Below are 18869 nucleotides of genomic sequence, written 5' to 3'. Positions count from 1 at the left end.
TCCTGAACCAGTGATTCCAGTTGAGGTGCAAAGTCAGGATAAGACTTGGTTGGGATACTGTGTCAGTTCACACATGAACAATGTGCTTGATACCAGAAGCCTATTAGGGTCCCTGGAACCATACCCTAGCACGAAGCACTATGCTCAGGAGAGGGGAAGCAAAACTATTACAAAAGAAAAAAACTACAGTGAGACAAAAGAAAGTGTCCCGGGCTAGAGAGGGGGACAAATTGGCTTCGGATCTTACTTTTGGTTGTTGTCCAGTGACCCCTGCTGGATATGTACTTGTGTGAACACAAGGGGAGGACAGGAATGGGCTTGCCTATGATAGGCCCCATGATTGAACAGCTTGCCAGAACTATCTTGATTCACAAATGAAGGTTGAATGCTTAGGCAAGCTACCATTGCCTGTGGGACTGTTTTCCAACATATATTGTCACTTTCAGGAAAATAAAGGCAAGTGACACTAGGCAAACATTTCAATTAGTCACATGCCCTTTCATGAGAAAAAGTAACAAACACTGAGATGCACCCTCGTCAGAGCAGGTAACAAACAGAACAGCCACAGCCAGATAGTTTTAATTCCACTGCATCGAATAAAGCTTTAATACTGTGACGTAAAACATCCTGAGAAAACAGAGCTTCAATCTGAAGAAGAACTCAAGCAAAATACTGCAGATGCTGGGGATCTGAAATAAAAGCAGGAAATTTTGGAAATACTCAGCAGGTCAGGCAGCATCCGTGGAGAGAGAAACAAAGTTAACGTTTGGATCAATGATCTCACCATCGATCTGAAATGTTAACTCTGTTTCTCTCTCCACAGATGCTGCCTGACCTGCTGAATATTTCCAGCATTTTCTGTTTTTATTCTTAATTCATCATTTTATAATCATAGACAAGAGCATAACGTGGAATCTTCTTCATAATGGCAAACTGGTTTCCATTTGTCTGGGTACAAAGGTCATTTAGTGACACACCACACTCCAGAAAGAGCAGTGAAACTCTGAGGGCATGCTGCTCCCTCAGTTCGTTATAGAACAAAATACAAAAAGCCAGCAGCCTGTCTCAGATAGGGAAAAGTAAACCGTAAAACAGATTATCTATTTCAGTTTGAAAATCGAAACAAAGAAAATACCCTCTGGCTGAAATCATATGTTACATTAACTAGGATACATACCAGCAATTCATTTCAGTCTATGATAAGTGAAATCAGAAAATGACAGCACTCACTGTTGCCTGTCAGAGCTGTTGAGAGGTTGCAGAGAACCTCGGTCCCAGATCCCATCAAACTGCCCGGCAATTAAACTACCCATGTGAAAAGCAAAATGAAATTGATTACAAACGACTGTACCATCAAATTTCAGGAGACATTTCAGCTAGCATAGAATTAAAAACACAAAAATGTTCCTCACTTTATAAATACCAACTCAGGTTTTTACATAAATTGACAGTCAACATTAAGTAACTTGCTTGCATCTACATTACTTATTTCGCCCAGTATTTTAAAAACCTAGACCATGTCTTCACTCAGTTTTTTCCAACTTTCCAAATGGGCATCCCTTCATCGCATACATGCTTTATTTGGTAATTTGCAAAACCTTACATTTATCTACATTGAAATCTAACTTTATTCCATCTACTCCATTGATCCAGGAGTATTTTTGCAAAAGTTAAAGCACTTGGGTTTGGTTATTAGCCAGTGAAAGTATCTAATCAATGTGAAGCTGCTATTTAAGACAGTTATCAAATACTGGAAGCTTAACAACATCCAACTGGAAACTGATTCCATGCCAATGCTTAATGTCACTGAGGGACAAATCGTAGGTAAGGGATAGGCAGGAGCCAAGGATGGAACCTTGAGTTACTCCTAGTTTGATGTATGGGAGAAGAATGATAAGCCATGGCTGGAAATGTGTTGGTTACATTAGGACAGCAATAAATGGAACCAACCGCGGGCAGAAAAATGTAGGTGGTCCACCAAAGAGAAGAGGTGGAAAAAAATGGAGTGGTTGACCATGTTGATTGCAGTGGAGAGGCTGAGGAGGACACAGAGGGATAAATATGCCATGGTTGCAGCCATAAAACATGTTGTTGGCTTGATCAGAGTGGTCTAGGTACGGTGAGCAGGGTAGAAGCTAGACTGAAGAGAGTTGAAAAGCGAACGGTGGTGATGCCTTCAAGGGTCTGAGAGAGGAAAGAGAGTTTAGAGATGAGGCAGTGGTTGGAGAGGATTACGGTATTTAAGATGGGATTTTTAAGGATAGGGTGAATGACAGAAGAACAATACATTTGCAAAAGGAACCATTAATGCTGTCAGCAAGCATTGTGCCAAAGAAAGGTATTTGTGTAGTCAGGCGTAGGGTTGGGAGATGCTTAAAGACTCAGGAGGTGATTACATGAAGAAAATGAGAGTGTTGGGTGAATATAGTGGGAGAGAAGCAACAAAGTGATATTGGATCAACTGGGGTGAAAGGGTGGAAGGGTGAGGGATAGAAGAGGAGAAGGCTGTGGAACCTAATTGGATGATCCTAATCATGGAAAAAACCATGGGCTGCTTATGTCTCTGGGGGTCAAGAAAAATTTTACATCAGAGAAAATGTGGATAAAGAACACACTTCAATGGAGATGGAAACACTTGATCTTACCTTGAGAAGTCAAATATATTGCTCTTAAACAGAGAAATCCGTCCATCAGAACTCTGAAATGGAAAGCACGAAGCAACAAAGTGTCAGATTGTAGCTTTTTACATTTGTATGCCATGCCCCACATCCACAAAAACCTAGGGCTCAATTTCCCCAATGTCATTTTTTGGCGTATTACAAGAGTTACGCCCGCTTTTTTTGGCCCCGACTACTCCAAAAAAAAACTTGCAAGATTCCCCGTTCTAATTTGTGAAATTGGCGCCACGCAGCCTGACCTTTAGCTTCGGGGGGGTGGAGCCTAATGTCTGCGCTGAATAAATGACGACCCCTCTTCTGCGCATGCGCGGAAAAAAAATGTTTTTTACGTGACTGCTATGGGCGCGAATCGCCAGTCTGCAATCGGCCAATTTTAAAGAGCCAGTTGTGGGTGAGAACTTTAATTCTCAGTGGAAAAATTGGAGCTGCAATATGCAACGTGACACAAGGACCAAGAATTTCTCACAGGACGAAGTGGAGGCACTAGTTACTATAATTGAGGCCAGATGGCACGAGCTGGACACCAGCAGAGGTCACATAAAAGTTTCACCAAAAGAAATGGAGAAACACTGGAACCAACTTGAAGATTACTGTGCAATGGTGACCACCCAGAGGTCTGGAGGCCAGTGCAAAAAGAAATGGCAGGACCTTAGCCAAGTAGTTAGTGTAAGTAATATTTTCATTTATTCACTGGAATTGCAATTGTAAATTAACCATCTGTATGTCCCACCCAGCAGAAAGACACGCTCTCAAAAAAAAAGTTACATTTTCATCTTTGCAGAGGAAGGTGGCACACAACAAAAAGCCCAGCGGGAGATCGAGAGCCAGCGGCAGTTGGTGAGAGGGGAGCGACCTATCAAAAGCCCAGCGGGAGATCGAGAGCCAGCGGCAGTTGGTGAGAGGGGAGCGACCTATCAAAAGCCCAGCGGGAGATCGAGAGCCAGCGGCAGTTGGTGAGAGGGGAGCGGCCTATCAAAAGCCCAGCGGGAGATCGAGAGCCAGCGGCAGTTGGTGAGAGGGGAGCGACCTGTCAAAAGCCCAGCGGGAGATCGAGAGCCAGCGGCAGTTGGTGAGAGGGGAGCGACCTGTCAAAAGCCCAGCGGGAGATCGAGAGCCAGCGGCAGTTGGTGAGAGGGGAGCGACCTGTCAAAAGCCCAGCGGGAGATCGAGAGCCAGCGGCAGTTGGTGAGAGGGGAGCGGCCTATAAAAGGCGACCGGTGCAGCTACAGCAGGAGAGAAAGCAAAATAGAAGTAGAAAGTAATCAAAAAGTGACGTCACAGCCAATGTGGTAAGTGATTGGCGAGTAGCTTTTCTTTTCTTTTTATTGTTATTACCAATTTAAGGATATCTAAGGTTAAGACATGGCAGGAGAGCTCGGCCATGTGATATGCTCCTCCTGTACCATGTGGGAACTCGGGGACACTTCCGGTGTCCCTGGGCGCTACGTGTGTGGGAAGTGTATCCGCCTCGAGCTCTTGACGGTCCGCGTTGCGGAATTGGAGCTGAGGGTGGATTCACTCTGGAGCATCCACAATGCTGAGAATGACGTGAGTATCACGTGTAGTGAGTTGGTCTTACCGCAGGAGAAGGGTCCACAGCCAGATAGGGAATGGAAGACCAGCAGGAAGAGCAGTGCAAGAAAGATAGTGCAGGGGTCCCCTGTGGTCATCCCCCTGCAAAACAGATACACTGCTTTGAGTACTGTTGGGGAGGATGACTCATCAGGGGAGGGCAGCAGCAGCCAAGTTCATGGCACCGTAGGTGGCTCTGCTGCAAAGGAGGGCAGGAAAAAGAGTGGGAGCGCGATAGTGATAGGGGATTCGATGGTGAGGGGAATAGATAGGCGTTTCTGCGGACGCAACCGAGACTCCAGGATGGTATGTTGCCTCCCTGGTGCAAGGGTCAAGGATGTCTCGGAGCGGGTGCAGGACATTCTGAAATGGGAGGGAGAACAGCCAGTTGTCGTGGTGCACATTGGTACCAACGACATAGGTAAAAAAAGGGATGAGGTCCTACGAAAAGAATTTAAGGAGCTAGGAGCTAAATTAAAAAGTAGGACCTCAAAAGTAGTAATCTCGGGATTGCTACCAGTGCCACGTGCTAGTCAGAGTAGGAATCGCAGGATAGCGCAGATGAATACATGGCTTGAGCAGTGGTGCAGCAGGGAGGGATTCAAATTCTTGGGGCATTGGAACCGGTTCTGGGGGAGGTGGGACCAGTACAAACCGGACGGACTGCACCTGGGCAGGTCCGGAACCAATGTCCTAGGGGGAGTGTTTGCTAGTGCTGTTGGGGAGGAGTGAAACTAATATTGCAGGGGATGGGAACCTATACAGGGAGACAGAGGGAGACAAAAATGAGGCAAAAGCAAAAGACAGAAAGGAGATGAGGAAAAGTGGAGGGCAGAGAAACCCAAGGCAAAGAACAAAAAGGGCCACTGTACAGCAAAATTCTAGAAGGACAAAGGGTGTTAAAAAAGCAAGCCTGAAGGCTTTGTGTCTTAATGCAAGGAGTATCCGCAATAAGGTGGATGAATTAACTGTGCAAATAGATGTTAACAAATATGATGTGATTGGGATTACGGAGACGTGGCTCCAGGATGATCAGGGCTGGGAACTCAACATCTAGGGGTATTCAACATTCAGGAAGGATAGAATAAAAGGAAAAGGAGGTGGGGTAACATTGCTGGTTAAAGAGGAGATTAATGCAATAGTTAGGAAAGACATTAGCTTGGATGATGTGGAATCTATATGGGTAGAGCTGCAGAACACTAAAGGGCAAAAATCGTTAGTGGGAGTTGTGTACAGACCTCCAAACAGTAGTAGTGATGTTGGGGAGGGCATCAAACAGGAAATTAGGAGTGCATGCAATAAAGGTGCAGCAGTTATAATGGGTGACTTTAATATGCACATAGATTGGGCTAGCCAAACTGGAAGCAATACGGTGGAGGAGGATTTCCTGGAATGCATAAGGGATGGTTTTCTAGACCAATATGTCGAGGAACCAACTAGGGGGGAGGCCATCTTAGACTGGGTGTTGTGTAATGAGAGAGGATTAATTAGCAATCTCATTGTGGGAGGCCCCTTGGGGAAGAGTGACCAGAATATGGTGGAATTCTGCATTAGGATGGAGAATGAAACAGCTAATTCAGAGACCATGGTCCAGAACTTAAAGAAGGGTAACTTTGAAGGTATGAGGCATGAATTGGCTAAGATAGATTGGCTAATGATACTTAAGGGGTTGACTGTGGATGGGCAATGGCAGACATTTAGAGACCGCATGGATGAATTACAACAATTGTACATTCCTGTCTGGCGTAAAAATAAAAAAGGGAAGGTGGCTCAACCGTGGCTATCTAGGGAAATCAGGGATAGTATTAAAGCCAAGGAAATGGCATACAAATTGGCCAGAAATAGCAGCGAACCTGGGGACTGGGAGAAATTTAGAACTCAGCAGAGGAGGACAAAGGGTTTGATTAGGGCAGGGAAAATGGAGTACGAGAAGAAGCTTGCAGGGAACATTAAGGCGGATTGCAAAAGTTTCTATAGGTATGTAAAGAGAAAAAGGTTAGTAAAGACAAACGTAGGTCCCCTGCAGTCAGAATCAGGGGAAGTCATAACGGGGAACAAAGAAATGGCAGACCAATTGAACAAGTACTTTGGTTCAGTATTCACTAAGGAGGACACAAACAACCTTCCGGATATAAAAGGGGTCAGAGGGTCTATTAAGGAGGAGGAACTGAGGGAAATCTTTATTAGTCGGGAAATTGTGTTGGGGAAATTGATGGGATTGAAGGCCGATAAATCCCCAGGGCCTGATGGACTGCATCCCAGAGTACTTAAGGAGGTGGCCTTGGAAATAGCGGATGCATTGACAGTCATTTTCCAACATTCCATTGACTCTGGATCAGTTCCTATCGAGTGGAGGGTAGCCAATGTAACCCCACTTTTTAAAAAAGGAGGGAGAGAGAAAGCAGGGAATTATAGACCGGTCAGCCTGACCTCAGTAGTGGGTAAAATGATGTAATCAATTATTAAGGATGTCATAGCAGCGCATTTGGAAAATGGTGACATGATAGGTCTAAGTCAGCATGGATTTGTGAAAGGGAGATCATGCTTGACAAATCTTCTGGAATTTTTTGAGGATGTTTCCAATAAAGCGGACAAAGGAGTACCAGTTGATGTGGTATATTTGGACTTTCAGAAGGCTTTCGACAAGGTCCCACACAGGAGATTAATGTGCAAAGTTAAAGCACATGGGATTGGGGGTAGTGTGCTGACGTGGATTGAGAACTGGTTGTCAGACAGGAAGCAATGAGTAGGAGTAAATGGGTACTTTTCGGAATGGCAGGCAGTGACTAGTGGGGTACCGCAGGGTTCTGTGCTGGGGCCCCAGCTGTTTACATTGTACATTAATGATTTAGACGAGGGGATTAAATGTAGTATCTCCAAATTTGCGGATGACACTAAGTTGGGTGGCAGTGTGAGCTGCGAGGAGGATGCTATGAGGCTACAGAGTGACTTGGATAGGTTAGGTGAGTGGGCAAATGCGTGGCAGATGAAGTATAATGTGGATAAATGTGAGGTTATCCACTTTGGTGGTAAAAACAGAGAGACAGACTATTATCTGAATGGTGACAGATTAGGAAAAGGGAAGGTGCAACGAGACCTGGGTGTCATGGTACATCAGTCATTGAAGGTTGGCATGCAGGTACAGCAGGCGGTTAAGAAAGCAAATGGCATGTTGGCCTTCATAGCGAGGGGATTTGAGTACAGGGGCAGGGAGGTGTTGCTACAGTTGTACAGGGCCTTGGTGAGGCCACACCTGGAGTATTGTGTACAGTTTTGGTCTCCTAACTTGAGGAAGGACATTCTTGCTATTGAGGGAGTGCAGCGAAGATTCACCAGACTGATTCCCGGGATGGTGGGACTGACCTATCAAGAAAGACTGGATCAACTGGGCTTGTATTCACTGGAGTTCAGAAGAGTGAGAGGGGACCTCATAGAAACGTTTAAAATTCTGACGGGTTTGGACAGGTTGGATGCAGGAAGAATGTTCCCAATGTTGGGGAAGTCCAGAACCAGGGGTCACAGTCTAAGGATAAGGGGTAAGCCATTTAGGACCGAGATAAGGAGAAACTTCTTCACCCAGAGAGTGGTGAACCTGTGGAATTCTCTACCACAGGAAGTAGTTGAGGCCAATTCACTAAATATATTCAAAAGGGAGTTAGATGAAGTCCTTACTAGTCCGGGGATCAAGGGGTATGGCGTGAAAGCAGGAAGTGGGTACTGAAGTTTCATGTTCAGCCATGAACTCATTGAATGGCGGTGCAGGCTAGAAGGGCTGAATGGCCTGCTCCTGCACCTATTTTCTATGTTTCTATGTTTCTATGAAAGAACTCAAACAGGAAGTGGCCCGGCAAATCTCCATCCACTGACACACTTGGAAGACAGGGTCGCTGTTTTGATGGATCCTGCTTAGAGAAAAGCAACCACCACTGCACAAACTGGGCCCACACTTGGAGAGGGTAAGTCCTGTAAATTCTAGAGTCTGGCTTTGCTAAATACTGCATGGGCTAGCCATGCTTCGGTTCATGAGGATGTCTCCGGCAGCTACGCTTTGGTTGATGCAATGTGCTATCATTCATCGTGGTCCTTCAAATGAGCCTGCTGCCTGCGCTGTGTGAGCCTATTCATGCCACCCACCCTGCCCCCTCCTCTGCTGCTAACCATTTGTCTGTTCTGTTATATTTTGCGTAACTTGAGGCCAACCCGGACGAGACTGAAGCCGATGCAGAAGATGATTCAGATGCAGATGAGCCTGAAGAGAACATCTTCCAGACCAAGAGCATGGGGGTGAGGGGGAGGGAAAGGGGCAGGGGGAGTGGGAGGATGAAGCTACCACTCTTGTACTCACTCTGGAGGAGGTGCAGATGCCGCCCATTTGAGATGTCAGCCCCTTTCCCGAGTGGTACGAGTGTTGGGACATTCCATGGTTTCTCAGTTCGAGGTTGGGGATTCCAATGGGGTGCAGCAAGGCACACCCAAGGCCCCACCGTCAGAGGCTGCTGGTCCCAGTGAGATGCAGCAAGCTACACCCAGGGTGAGGAGGGGAAGGAGAGCTCGACAGTGCTCTCCTGAGGTGCAGGATCTAACAGATGTGGTTCAGATGATGGCAATGAGTGCGGAGAGCATGGACCTTATGTAATCACTCCTGGACACCATCAGTGGGGTGGGTGATGAGGAGTCAGGACTGTCGGGAGAAGTAACAACACTCTCACAAGAAATGGGAACAATGTCCAGGCACATGAGGGAGGGAGTGTCACTGGCAGCTGATACACTGTCATTGAACATGAGGGAGGGAATGTTGCAGGTAGTTGAGACACTGTCAGGGCATATGAGGGAGGGAATGTCAAAGTTAGCTGCTGCAATAAGGGAACATGCCCAGACCCCACACCCATTAACGGAATCAACTACCACTCCCACACCAATCCCTGGACCAGCCTCTAAAGAGGTTCAAGCCGGGCCTTCCACATTACCGCCTGCCCATGCCCCCCATCAAGAAGTGCGCATTACCCACAATGCTCGAAAGAATAAGCTTGGTACCAACCCGAGAAACACTGTGCCACCGCCTGCGGGCAGGGGTGGAGTCACCAAGACCAAGCGCAGCGGGCAGTCTTAGAATAAGGTGGAGGAGAGATGGGTCCAGCCTTTCTTTGCTGCTGTTGTTGTTATTATTATTACTGTTGTAACTGTTCTCAAATTAAAAGTTTTTTGTAAGTTATGTAAATTTACAAGTTTAAAAGTGATCTTAAAGTTTGTAAGTGATCTTAACTGAAAACTTTAAAGTTTGATTCAAGAATATTTTTATTAAAAGTTAAGTTAAGTAGAAAAAAGTGTTATACTTTTGAATAAAATATATTTAAAATTATAACTGAATAATTTCCATTATTTGTTCCATTATCAACACAACTTTTTGAACTAAAGAAGAATAATTTCCATTATTTGTTCCATTAACATGACACAATATTATGGAACATTTCCAAACAGTAAACATGGTCCATTTAGAATAGTTGCCGCTGAGCCTTCAGGAGATCTCGCTCTCTCCCAAGGTCGACACCCTAGTATTGATCACACCCTGGTCTGCGCATGCACAATAGGCTTGCTTAGAACGGGAAGCTAGGCATTCAATGAAGACATTTGGAGCAATGATGTCTAATGCAATTCTTTTTGATTTTTTTCCCCCCCCCAAGTATCACCCACCACCGACCAAACGGCTCCTCACCGGGCTCGCGGGTTGGCCGGCAGAATCGCTCTCTCGCCCAGTGGGCTTGGCATCCAGCTACCCCAACCCCCCGCTCCCCGCCCGCATGCTTTTTTTGAAGCAGCTGTATGTCTAAGGGTTCTCATCCCTTCAGTTCGGCTTCCACCCCCCCGCCGGGTTTCTTTTGAAGCCGAGCCCTTGTGTCTGGGCGAGGGAGCGATTCTGCCGGCCGACGCTCCGGCCTTCGAGCCCGGTGAGGAGACATTGGGTGGTAGGGTGGTACTTTGAAAAAAAATCTGAAAAAAAAGAAGGCCATCGGCATCAGTCAGGCGTTCATCACCTCGACCTGCAGCACCCAGCAAACTATTCACCCTGTGGACTCAAACCCGGCAAGTACTGTGCACAGAATGGTGCCTTTCACAGGCAAGACTGTAGAACGTGGCCCTGCCCCAGTTTGTGTGAAAAAGTGGCTGTAACAGGAGGTTTATACAGGGCATTGCTGGCCCTGTTAACTGTTCCTTCAATGGAAACAGAATACCCTGGTAGTCTACAAAATGCTTCATTTTGTAGTCATGATAAATTGAGCAAAATATATCAGTTACCTATGTTTTCTTGGTACTGTAAAGGTTTCCTAATTGTTCGTCCCCCTACCCTAGAGAGGAAACATCTGGCTAGGGGCCATTTCAAAACTGGCACACCATAAATCAGGATAGGCATCTGAACTTGGGAGTCCAACGCTTTACCACTACTCACTTAGCAGGGTGAACACACACATCACAGGAATAAAATATATTCATAGTGCAAATTAAAGGCGGCACTCTTGGAGGGGACTCTTATAGACGACTCTTATAGGCTTGTTTCTCTGACTTGCGTGGCTACATTCTGGGAACACAGCATTGCTGAACTTGTCCTCATATCCACACTAGACATTATAAAGCAGATGTGTCCCACATGTGGCCCCAGAGATTATATGCAAAGTACTTTTTGATGTTTGAGATAATTCTGAGACATGGTAAGAGGCTACATAAATGCAAGTCGGTTGGTGAGTAAACATTTTCTGTTCAGTAGCATTGGATACACTTGACATGCAGGGGCAGGAGATCTTCTGGATGTGTGTGGTATGTCAGAAGTGAGACATCCTAGAACTACGAGGTATACAAGGGACTTATGTTTACATCAGATGCCAGAGAGCAGAGTGTATTAAGCATAAAATTGCTGGGCTCGAGAAGAAACTTTCCACTCATCTAGGGATCAGGAGTTTGAGTGATCAGCCCACAGAAATCAGGAAAATAGTGGAGCATGAGAGGAGAAATTAGGGAGGAGGGTGAGGAGGGGTTCAGCAGAAGAGAGGCATGTCTGCAAGAAACCCCACATTCCTGGAGTTATTGAACAGCTGAATGGTTTTGCATAGCAACGAGGAAGACAGCATCAGTAACTTGCAAAGTTACTGTTAAGTATATAATGACTCAAAAGACTTGTGACTGTAAACTCACGCAGGTGTAAACCCGGTCCACTTTATTCGCGTCCAAAGTGACAAGACATGGTACCAGCACTTGTATACCTGGGCCCGCACACACGGACGTACAGCCTGATGACCTCCGACAGTGGCGCCCTCTGGTGTCTAGTGACCACAAGCATCAATACATGACAATGTTCCCCTTCAAGATCTTAGTATCAATCTCTTTACAAATTAAGACGGTCTGGGGCTTTCCGCTCACAAGTTGATCGTCTCAGTTCAACTCCAGTTCTGGACGAGCGTTCTGAGTCAGTTATGACTGGAGGCTGAGTAGCCGATCTGATGGGAGTGGTAATGACCATGTCAGAAACTGAAAATCCAAGTTCGGTAATGACAGCAAAGTCCTCTGATGAATGACCATTGGTTGGTTGATCACTGACGGCATCTTCCTCAAGTGGTTCCAGTTCATCCATGTGCCGCAGTTTCACTTGATCAACATGTTTCCTGCATGTCTGCCCATCCGTGAGCACAACAATAAACACTATGTTATCCTCCTTGGCTGTGACAGTATCGGCAATCCACTTTGGACCTTGACCATAGTTCAATACATAAACCGGATCATTGACAGAAATATCACGTCACAGCAGCACGATGATGATACGTCAAAGTCAGAAATTGTCTGTTTTCAACACGATCATTCAAATCGGGATGAACAAGAGAGAGTTTGCTTTTGAGACTTCTCTTCATTAGTTCAGCAGGGGAGACCCCAGTAAGCATGTGAGGCCTTCTTCTGTAACTAAGCAATATACAAATTAGGTGCAGGAGTCGGCCATTCGGCCCTTCGAGCCTGCACCACCATTCAATAAGATCATGGCTGATCATTCAACCTCAGTACCCCTTTCCTGCTTTCTTTCCATACGCCTTGATCTCTTTAGCCGTAAGGGCCATATCTAAATCCCTTTTGAATATATCTAATGAACTGGCCTCAACAACTTTGAGGGAGAGAATTCCACAGGTTAACAATTCTGAGTGAAGAAGTTTCTCCTCATCACGGTCCTAAATGGCTTACCCCTTATCCTTAGACTGTGACCCTCGGTTTTGGACTTCCCCAACATCGGGAACATTCTTCCTGCATCTAACCTGTCCAATCCAGTCAGAATTTTATGTTTCTAAGAGATTCCCTCTCATTCTTCTAAACTCCAGTGAATACAAGCCCAATCGATCCAGTCTCTCCTGCCTTCCCGGGAATCAGTCTGGTGAACCTTCGCTGCATTCTCTCAATAGCAAGAAAGTCCTTCCTCAGATTATGAGACCAAAACTGAACATAATATTCCAGGTGTGGCCTCACCGAGGCCCTGTACAATTGCAGTAAGACCTCCCTGCTCCTATACTCAAATCCTCTAGCTATGAAGGCCAACATGCCCTTTGCCTTCACCGCCTGCTGTACCTGTATGCCAACTTTCAATGATTGATGTACCATGACACCTAGGTCTTGTTGCACCTCCTCCTTTCCTAATCGGTCACCATTCAGATAATATTCTACCTTCGCGTTTTTGCCATCAAAGTGGATAACCTCACATTTATCCACATTATATTGCATCTGCCATGCATTTGCCCACTCACCTAACCTGTCCAAGTCACCTTGCAGCCTCTTAGCATCCTCCTCACAGCTCACACCACCACCCAGCTTAGTGTCATCTGCAAACTTGGAGATATTTCATTCAATTCCTTCCTCTAAATCATTAATGTATATTGTAAATAGCTGGGGTCCCAGCACTGAACCCTGCGGCACCCCACTAGTCACTGCCTGCCATTCTGAAAAGGACCCATTTATTCCGACTCTCTGCTTCCTGTCTGCCAACCAGTTCTCTATCCACGTCAATACATTACCCCCAATACCATGCGCTTTAATTTTGCACGCTAATCTCGTGTGGGACCTTGTCAAAAGCCTTTTGAAAATCCAAATACACCACATCCACTGGTTCTCCCTTGTCCACTCTACTAGTGACATCCTCAAAAAATTCCAGAAGATTTGTCAAGCATGATTTCCCCTTCGTATGCCTGACAAACTAGTCTGCAGTAAACGTTTTATGCTCTGCTTGATCTTTTGAACAGCACGCTCTGCTTGACCTTCAGAAGCAGGTTTGAATGGGGCTGACCTCACATGTTTAATACCATTCAGTTTCATGAACTCTCGAAACTCCAGACTAGTGAAGCAAGATCCGTTGTCGCTCACAACAATGTCAGGCAAACCATTAGTAGCAAACATGACACGAAGGCTCTCAATGGTAGCTGTGGATGTACTGGATGACATAATACTCTATCTACTTTGAATATGCATCCACCATAACAAAAAACATCTTTCCCAGGAAAGGGCCCACAAAATCGATGTGTATTCTCGACCATGCTTTGGATGGACATGACCAAAGACTCAGCGGAGATTCCGCTGGTACTTTACTTAGCTGCATGCAAGTATTGCACTGATGCACACATGATTCCAGATCAGAGTCAATTCCATGCCACCAAACATGAACCCTGGCAATGGCTTTCATCATGACAATGCATGGATGAGTGCTATGTGGTTCATGTACAAATTTTTCTCTGTCTGTCAACATGATTGCCCCACAGTAAACAATCTGACTGAAAGGACAGTTCATCTTTGCGACAGTTGTAAGTTTTGGTCTCATCACACATCTCCATGGGTATTGCAGACCAATCACCACTGAGGACATAATGCTTTACAACTGATAAAATAGGGTAATGGCTGGTCCAGATCCTAACTTGTTGAGCAGTGACAGGGGTACCTTCACTCTCAAAAGCCTCCATTACTAACAGTAGATCTGCAAGTTGAGGAGTCTCCATATCTGGTGTGGGCAAAGGCAGACGACTCAGTGCATCGGCACACATCTCAGTGCCCGGTCTGTGATGAATAACAATCATAGGCAGACAGAGTCAATGCCCACCTCTGAATGCAGGGTGATGCTTTGGTAGTCATACCTTTGTTTTCCGAAAACAATGAAATGAGTGGCTTGTGATCGTTTCAAGTTCAAAACAAAGACCAAACAGGTACTGATGCATTTTTTTTCCCCCATACACACAGGCCAAAGCTTCTTTTTCTACCATGCTGTAAGCTCTTTCCGCTTTTGACAAACTTCTCGAAGCATACGCAACAGGTTGTAGCTTACCCGACTCATTTGCTTGTTGGAGTACACAGCCAACCCCATATGATGAAGCATCACAGGCCAGTACAAGACGCTTACACGGATCATAGTGAACCAGCAGCTTGTTTGAACAGAGCAGATTCTTAGCTTTCTCAAAAGCTCTATCTTGAGATACACCCCAGACCCAGTTGTCACCTTTTCTGAGCAGAATGTGCATGGCTCTAGTAAAGTGCTCAATCCGGGTAAAAAATTACCGAAGTAGTTGAGTAACCCAAGGAATGAACGCAGCTCCATCACATTCTGAGGCCTGGGTACATTTTGGATGGCCTTGGTTTTCGAATCCGTAGGCCTGATGCCATCAGCAGCAATCTTCCTCCCCAGGAATTCAACTTCAGGTGCCATGAAGACACACTGAACGTTTCAGCCGGAGTCCCACTTTGTCGAGTCAATGTAGAACTTCCTCAAGGTTGTTCAGATGTTCAGCAGTGTTGCGACCTGTGACCAGAATGTCATCTTGGAACACGACAGTTCTAGGGATGGACTTTAGTAGACTTTCCATATTCCTCTGAAATATGGCTGCAGCCGAAAGAATTCCAAAAGGACACCTGTTGTAGACAAACAGTCCTTTATAGGTGTTGATGCAGGTAAGTTTCTTCGAAGTGTCGACAAGCTCCTGTGTTATATAGGCCGACGTCAGATCCAGTTTAGTGAACAACTTTCCACCAGCTAGCATGCGAACAGGTCATCAGCTCTTGGTAATGGATACTGATCCAGTTTCAAAAATTGGTTAATCGAAACCTTGTAGTCTCCACAAAACCTGACAGTGCCACCACTCTTCAATACAGGAACAATAGGACTGGCCCACTTGTTGAACTCGACCGGTGATATGATCCCTTCATGTTGGAGTCTGTCGAGCTCAATTTCAACCTTCTCCCTCATCATATAGGGAACAGACTGAGCTTTATGATAGACAGGCCTTGGATCAGAATCCAGATGAATCTTGGTTCCCGTAAAATTGCCAATGCCCAGTTCAAACAAAGAAGGAAACTTGTTTTCACTTGAGCACGCGAAGTGTCATCCACTGATGACAACGCTTTGATATCGTTCCAATTCCACTTGATTTTCTCGAGCCAATTCCTGCCGAACAGCGTTGGCCCATTGCCTGGGACGATCCATAACGGAAGATAGTGAACCATATGTACCTTGACGACTGCACTGCCAATCACTGGTATGAGTTCCTTAGTGCAAGTACGCAACTTGGCATTGACTGGACTTAGCTTAGGCTTCACTGCCTCAGTGTCCCACAGCTTGTCGAATGTCCTTTGGCTCATTATCGACTGACTCGCACCCGGTGTCCAGCTCCATCGATACCGGCACGCCATTCAGTTTCGCATTAACCATTATTGGCTGGCTCTTTCCCAAGAACGAGTACAGACCATACACTTCCTCCTCGGGTTGTGCATCCGGGCCAGCACTAGGCTGGTCATCATCACCAATGTGATGAGCGGCAGTACACTTGCTCAGTTGTGGGCACATTCTCTGAAGATGCCCCATTTTGGAACAGCCGTTACAAATGTACTGCCTAAACCGACACTGATGAGGCCGATGATTGCCCCCACAACTCCAACAGGGTGAAATAGAATTCGTACCAGTTGGCAGACTTTGAGCAGCTACAGGTTTCACGTAAGCAGTTGAGTAGGCCCGGCCATAAGCAGCTCTGCCAGAGGACGACACAATCTTGTTTACAGTACTTGCCGTGGAGCTCCGACTTTGATATCTACCTCAAATTATCATGTTGTCATGCATGTCTGGGCAGTCGCGATGGCCTTGCTCAAATGCAGCGTCTCTGCAGCCAATAACTTCCGGAGAATCACCATGGTTGATGCCTAACACAAAGAAATCTCACAGCATGTCTTCCAACACTGTCCCGAACTTACACGGCTCAGCAAGACGTCGCAGGTCGGCAACGAATCCTGACACATCCAGGTCCTCAGCATGAACATGTGTGTAGAAGCGATAGTGTGAGATGATGATCCCCTCATTTGGCTTGAGATGGTCACATACCAAAGCACACAAATCCTTGTATTCTTTGTCCGTTGGATGTGCAGGCGAGAGCAGATTCTTCATGAGGCCATATATTCTTGAGCCACAAACAGTGAGAAAAACCGCCCGACACCTAACTGTGGCATCGTCTCCCGCCATGTTGTTGGCCACAAAATACTGATCCAGGCGGTCGATAAAATCTGCCCAATTCTCACCATCCACGAATCTTTCCAGAATTCCAATAGTGCCCATTGTGCATGCAAAAGTTCTTGAGTTACCTTGTCGTCAAATGTTAAGTATATAATGACTCAAAAGACTTGTTACTGCAAACTCACTCAGGTGTAAACCTGCTCCACTTTATTCGCGCCCAAAGTGACTACAAGACATGGTAACAGCACTTATATACCAGGGCCCGCACATACGCAGGTACATAAGAACATAAGAATTAGGAACAGGAGTAGGCCATCTAGCCCCTCGAGCCTGCTCCGCCATTTAACAAGATCATGGCTAATCTGGCCATTGACTCAGCTCCACTTACCCGCCCGCTCCCCGTAACCCTTAATTCCCTTATTGGTTAAAAATCTATCTATCTGTGATTTGAATACATTCAATGAGCTAGCCTCAACTGCTTCCTTGGGCAGAGAATTCCACAGATTCACAACCCTCTGGGAGAAGAAATTCCTTCTCAACTCAGTTTTAAATTGGCTCCCCCGTATTTTGAGGCTGTGCCCCCTAATTCTAGTCTCCCCGACCAGTGGAAACAACCTCTCTGCCTCTATCTTGTCTATCCCTTTCATTATTTCAAATGTTTCTATAAGATCACCCCTCATCCTTCTGAACTCCAACGAGTAAAGACCCAGTCTACTCAATCTATCATCATAAGGTAACCCCCTCATCTCCGGAATCAGCCTCGTGAATCGTCTCTGTACCCCCTTCAAAGCTAGTATATCCTTCCTTAAGTAAGGTGACCAAAACTGCACGCAGTACTCCAGGTGCGGCCTCACCAATACCCTATGCAGTTGCAGAAGGACCTCCCTGCTTTTGTACTCCATCCTTCTCGCAATAAAGGCCAACATTCCATTCGCCTTCCTGATTGCCTGCTTCACCTGCAAACTATCCTTCTGTCATTCATGCACAAGGATCCACCGGTATGCTCGCGGCCTTCCGCGAGAGGTGGGCACCGGAGGGACTGGAGTGCATCATCATGCCCGGCAACCAAATTTTAATTTGATTTTACGTTTTTAAGTTTAATTTGTTTTAATTGCCGGTGCTTTTAGTGTCCCCCTTCCCTTTTATAGGGGGCACTGGGGAAAATTGTGATTTTAGTGCCCAAAAAAAAACCAAAAAAAGAAAAACACAAAAAAAAAACAAAAAAAAGGGGGGGAAAAAAAAAAGGGCCTTGTAAATGTCTGGAGTGTCACCCAGGTTAGGTGGCACCGTTTAATGTTTTGCAGGTGAACTCCAAAAAGAGTTTCATGCACAAGGACCAATTGTGGAGCAGTGGAGGCGTGTCCTGCACAGTAGGAGCTGTGAGCAGTGAGGAGAGCTGCTATCAACTTGAGCTCCTGCCTGGAGAGCCCTGAGACCAGCCCAGGAAGAGAAGGAAGGAAGGGGATTCACCACCAACTTTCACCCAGAGGGAGAGGAGGAGAAAAGAAAACTTTTTAACAACTTTTTTACCATTCTGCAAAGAGTTAGAGAGAGGGGGAAAAACCAACAACAAACATCCAGTGTGGAAGGAGGGAGACTCTACATTTCTACAGGTGGGTGTGGGTGCATTTCCCAAAAAGACTTTGTTATATCGGTGGGGGGAGGAAAGAAGACCACTGAGGGCCGGAAGATCGCGGGGGGTGTGTGTGTGTGTGGAAGTGTGCGTGGGGGCCTTGCTTACAACTAGGCCCCCCCCACAATTGGAACCCCCCACCCCCCACATTTGCCTAGCCTGGGATAGCTGGAGCTACCAGGCTGAAGATTTTTCTTAATCACCCTATTAACATCGTTAGGAGTGTGTGCCTGGTGGCTCTAGCTGCCCCAGGTGAAGACATCTTCTCCCCCCACCTGAAGACCAATCCAAAGACTGTGTTTTTTGTGTTTTGCCATCTGGGGAGTGCACCCACCCACAGCTGCGAGGGGAGACCTGCCCTCGCAGTTCCCCCCCCCTTCCCACCCCCCTCTCTCTTTCTCTGTTACTCTGTTTCTCCCCTCTCTCTCTGAGGCCCCTTTCTTCTCATTTAAAAAAAAAGATAAAACAATTAAGACAACTGAGC

General features: G+C 46.1%; 1 protein-coding gene across 1 annotated transcript in view; it reads right to left on the bottom strand.

Moving 5' to 3' along the window:
- LOC139264349 (probable thiopurine S-methyltransferase) overlaps window positions 1–18869 on the bottom strand; it is a 77548-nt gene that overhangs the window by 21920 nt on the left and 36759 nt on the right. Inside the window, exons 5-6 of the mRNA XM_070880642.1 lie at window positions 2646–2698; window positions 1231–1305 (exon numbers count right to left, since the gene is read on the bottom strand). Of these exons, the coding sequence (XP_070736743.1) occupies window positions 1231–1305; window positions 2646–2698 (128 nt within the window). The remainder of the gene's footprint in view (window positions 1–1230; window positions 1306–2645; window positions 2699–18869) is intronic.

The sequence above is a fragment of the Pristiophorus japonicus genome, chromosome 5 (genome assembly GCF_044704955.1).
Source record: "Pristiophorus japonicus isolate sPriJap1 chromosome 5, sPriJap1.hap1, whole genome shotgun sequence".
Taxonomy (NCBI): Eukaryota; Metazoa; Chordata; class Chondrichthyes; family Pristiophoridae; genus Pristiophorus; species Pristiophorus japonicus.
The sequence above is the reverse complement of the archived record's forward strand: the minus strand, read 5'-3'. Positions and strand labels throughout refer to the sequence as shown.